We start from the raw sequence: 4,633 nt of genomic DNA on the forward strand, positions 1-4,633 counted from the left end.
GAGCCGGCGTGGCGGCTGGAAGCGGGGCGGAAAGCGCGTGTGAGGAGGCCGCCGGGGCTTTGGTGGAGTTTGCTTGTATGAAAAAAACACGGCGTCTTCCCCTCAGTTAGTGCTGGGACTGTTTGTCCTCAGTCTTGACAATTTATCTGACTGACCAGACTCTTCTTCCTCTGCGCCTTAAAAAAGGCAAAGGGGTCACGGTGCGTTTGGTTCTGTTTGGGTGGTCCAAGTTTAAACTCTGCAGAAAGCACTGTGTTGCTATTGAAACAAAAATACCCCAAACGCCAAGCAAAGAAACACCGGGTGCAGTCAGAGTAGTAGAGGACTTAAGCCATGCTGCTTTGAAGTTGGTTTGACTGACTCGAAGTTGCTCTTTGGGGCTACTTTCCTAATAAAGCACATCTTATGCACAGAGCTGAAAATCAGTTTATAGTGACCAAATCTACTAAAAATGTGCTTTTTTTTCCCTGATAGTACTTCACGAGTGGATTATCCTTGACAGCATGACTGCTAAAACAGCTTTTTTTTTTTTTCCCCGAGGGTTGCAGGGGGTGGCACGTAAGAGAAGGACAGGATAATTTTTTTGCTACCAAAGTTACCATTACTAAAGCTAAGTTAGGGTTGTGAAAGGTGAATTCTAAAGCTTAGTAAGTATGGGTGAGGGCTTTGTAGATTTGTTTAGGTTTGGTGGGGGTTTTTTTCCGCTTCAACAGCATGCCTCAGAACTTTGAATTGACCTTAAAACTTCAAAAATTTTGGGCAACTCCATTCCAACTTAATGTCATCAGACAGTCCCACTGGAAATTCAGTTGTACTCAAAGCCCTACTTACACAGAGTAAGTAGGCTGTACAATCTAACTGATTAATTTATTCATGATAACAGAGGACAGAACTGCTCTCCTGCTGTATACAAGAGGAGATACTAGCTGCTAGACAGGAGCCTGGGGAATATTATACCAGTCCATTCAAAATGGATCATGCCACAGATTTTTCTCATCTGTGGTGTTGGAAGGGCTTTTATTTTGTGCCGCACCCTGTGCTCCCCCACCCCCCAAATCTGAGGCCATGCGAGGTTTGTGTATGCTTAACTAAATGCCTGAGAGCATGCTGTCATCAGTGTCAGTGCAACATCGATCAGATCAGATTAAGTCAGTGTTTAAAGAGATGCGTGCAGCAAATGTTGACACGTGCACACCCCATTCCCCTTCAAGATTGCTGCTACCTTCAGCTAGCTCTGAGTGCCTGTCTCTGGAGGCACCTGCACAAGATCTGACAGCATTGGAACATGCAAACACTTCAGTACAAGGTCTGATTGCTCAGATTGGGCTCTGGTAAGAGGGGTTTGAGTTAAGCTATTGAACTTTATGTCGAAGCAGCTAAGAAGTACTCACATACCCTTGCTGTTTCCCTGATGGAAGGTACAACCTTTGCAGTAGAGGTAATAGAATAGAACTGGTAAAACTTAAGTCACTCTAGCTGATTGCCCAACTGAAAGATGGTTAAATTAGTATAATAATATCGTGCAGAACCAAATTATTTCTTGGGTCTTCTGAAATACAACAAATAGATCTTTCTGTGAAAAAGGATGCTGAAACAATGGGAACAGAAGGAATAGGGGAGAAATAATTTGAAAATTCCATTATAGATTTGAGAATATCAGCTATATTAATCTGATGCCAATTCAAACTCAGTGATGGTTTTAATAAAATTACCTGCTAATGTCCATCTAGGAACTGAAGCTGCCCTCCTACAAAGGCCAATCTCCCCAGTTACATCTGAGAAGATACTTTGCAGATCTGATTGCCATTGTCAGCAATCGATTCAGACTCTGTCCTGCTGCACGACATCTAGCTGTGTATCTGTTGGACCTCTTTATGGATCGTTATGACATATCTATACAGCAGCTGCATGTGGTTGCTCTTTCCTGTTTACTTTTAGCAAGTAAGTATGTAGCACCAGACTTGAACTAGAGCAATATAGGTTCTGCTGCCAAATATAAGGCGGGTCTTGATGGGATATGGCAGATAGGGGAAAAGACAGGCAGATGAGTGTATATCAGTTTGGCCTAATTGGTAGAGCCTTTCTTTAGCCTTTTTTTGACTTCTGTTGGCACCTGATGAAACTGAGGGGAGGAAAAGCAAACTGTGATGAAAAACTTATTTATGCTTGGAAATAAACTATTCTAAGGTGAACTTGGAGAGCCGTATTGTAGGAATAGAAAGACCGTCTTTCTGAGATCATCTCAAAATAGGTATATCCAGTGCTGGAAACGAGGAATTTGCTTACCTGAGATAAAGGAAGAAATTAAATAAACTATATGCAGACTGCCCTGCACCCTGCTGATGGTGCTGTGAGGTTCTGGAATACTTCAGATTTCATAAATTGCAATGTTCTTTAAGCAAGCTAAGGCTAACATAAATTCTGTATTGCAACGTACAAAATGTAATGCTGGTGAAATACACTGGTGAATGTACAGTGTTCTGGAGACAGAATTAATTACAAACACTTATTATGAACAGTGCTGCTTATATTGACCTCAGCTAGGCTCTTGCGGTGTTTATCCATCTCAACATTTGTGGACCCGTTTTAGATGTCCCCAGAGAAACAGGGATGTAGTTTGCTGGGATGCCTGCTAGCACTTAAACCAATAAATTCAGAGAGAAAGGTCCTGACAGCAGAACTAATTGTTCAGTTTCTGCTGATCTGTTTCTGTGAATCTATTTTCATTATCACAGATATGATGTGTCACATTGTAGCTCTAGGCACTCCTTGCTAGAAAACCAGAGTGCTGAGGTGTTAGCTATTTTAGATATACTACTTGCTTTCACTGCATCCCCTGTCTCCACTAATACTATTCAGCAGAACAGTTAAACAAGAAAAGGGTTATTTCAGATTCTTCTGGGAGTGAACTTTGACTGGATGCCACCAGCCAGCAATCTTCTCTTGGCAAAGGTTGAGGTGCTGCGTATGAAAATCTTGCCTCAGAAACCAGTGTAATCCATTTAGGAAAATGGATTGACTTTGAACTAATGCCAGATTTTCAAGTGAAATTGATGTTCTGAAGAGAATTAATTTTTTTTTTTAAATCACCTCTGCCATCTTTCACAACAAGCTGCAAGTAATGCTCTGAAAGCTCAGAGTACTCACTGATCTGAGAACCATATGAATTGGTTCAGAAAGCACAAACCAGAATGCTATTTTAAACTTTTGCCCTGTGTGGCTTAAGCAGTTTAATCGGTGGTGCAATAAGCTGGACAAATCACACTGTGATATATCTGATAAGGTTATAGAAGTAATAAGAGAAATTATTATGTAACTCCTGAAGCTTTTATTTCTGTAATTACTAGAATATGGGAAACAAAAACTAATAGACTGGGACTGGTGTTGGTGTAGAAGTACCTCCACTGTTGAAAAGAAGCAAACATTCAGTATAGTCAGACCTGCAAAAATTTCTAAAGATGTGCATTTACAATGTATTGTGTAGCACAGATCAGAGGGTGTAAGATGGAAAGAATTTGCAGTCAAATTGAAACAGCAGAACCATATGGCAAACTGTATGGAAATGTGACACTTGTTTCTCTTATTAATGGCTTTTCTACATACACAGTTTTGCTTCAGACTAAAAACATAGAGGCCTGACAAAGTCCAAGGAAAGCTGAAGCTGCTAGCAGTGTTGGAGCTGAAACAGTATATATGGCAGTGGGGGTTTTCAGATGCACATTGCTGAAGTCCACTTGTTTGAACTGCTGGAGCAGCTTACCAGCTGTCAAATCTAAAACCGTGTCTACCGTAACAGGCATTAAAAGCAGCCACATTGGCTAGAGCTCTAGCTGTGCTTTAATGAGTTTTAAAAACAAAAAGGGTGTGTGGAGGGAGATTAAAGCCAAACGCTGTTACGTTGTGTATGCCAAGTCTGATGGGGACACATTTGACAATAGCATTTGACATTGTCTGCTGAAATTTAGCCCATTATAGTACGTACTCCTTTTTGTCTCTGACATCTTCCATTTCTCTGCATCTGCAGGAAATTCTCAAGTTTGTTTGATATAGTAGAATTGAAATATGACCAACAAGGACATTAGCTACTATCTGTTTTATAGTTCACCTGTGCTGAACCTTTTTTCCCCCTCCTCTTTCTGTTCACCTGAAGGTAAATTTGAAGAAAAGGAAGACAGTGTTCCCAAACTTGAACAGTTGAACAGCTTGGGTTGTATGACTAACATGAATCTGGTACTAACAAAACAGAATTTGCTTCATATGGAGTTGTTGTTGCTAGAAACATTTCAGTGGAATTTGTGCCTCCCAACTGCTGCTCATTTCATCGACTATTATCTTTCCATTGCTGTCCATGAGACTGATCTTCATGATGGCTGGCCAATGGTTTGCTTAGAGAAGACTAAGTTATATATGGCAAAATATGCTGATTACTTTCTGGAAGTATCACTGCAAGGTGAGTTCCATATTTCACATAATGACTCCTTTGTTTTGACAGACAATGTCCAACTTAAAGGAATCTTTCTCTTATTCCTTCTTTCTAGATCACGCATTTTTAAATTATGCCCCTTCTTTAGTTGCTACCGCATGTGTAGCTTCTTCAAGGATTATCTTGCGTCTCTCACCAACATGGCCTACA

General features: G+C 40.7%; 1 protein-coding gene across 1 annotated transcript in view; it reads left to right on the forward strand.

The window, feature by feature from the left end:
- Positions 1-1,285: 1,285 nt before the first annotated feature.
- Positions 1,286-4,633, forward strand: part of CCNJ (cyclin J) — a 5,553-nt gene continuing 2,205 nt past the window's right edge. Inside the window, exons 1-4 of the mRNA XM_010138316.1 lie at positions 1,286-1,306; positions 1,731-1,941; positions 4,151-4,450; positions 4,539-4,632. Coding sequence (XP_010136618.1) covers positions 1,286-1,306; positions 1,731-1,941; positions 4,151-4,450; positions 4,539-4,632 — 626 coding nt within the window. The remainder of the gene's footprint in view (positions 1,307-1,730; positions 1,942-4,150; positions 4,451-4,538; position 4,633) is intronic.

The sequence above is a fragment of the Buceros rhinoceros genome, unplaced genomic scaffold (genome assembly GCF_000710305.1).
Source record: "Buceros rhinoceros silvestris isolate BGI_N320 unplaced genomic scaffold, ASM71030v1 scaffold10260, whole genome shotgun sequence".
NCBI classification, from domain to species: domain Eukaryota; kingdom Metazoa; phylum Chordata; class Aves; order Bucerotiformes; family Bucerotidae; genus Buceros; species Buceros rhinoceros.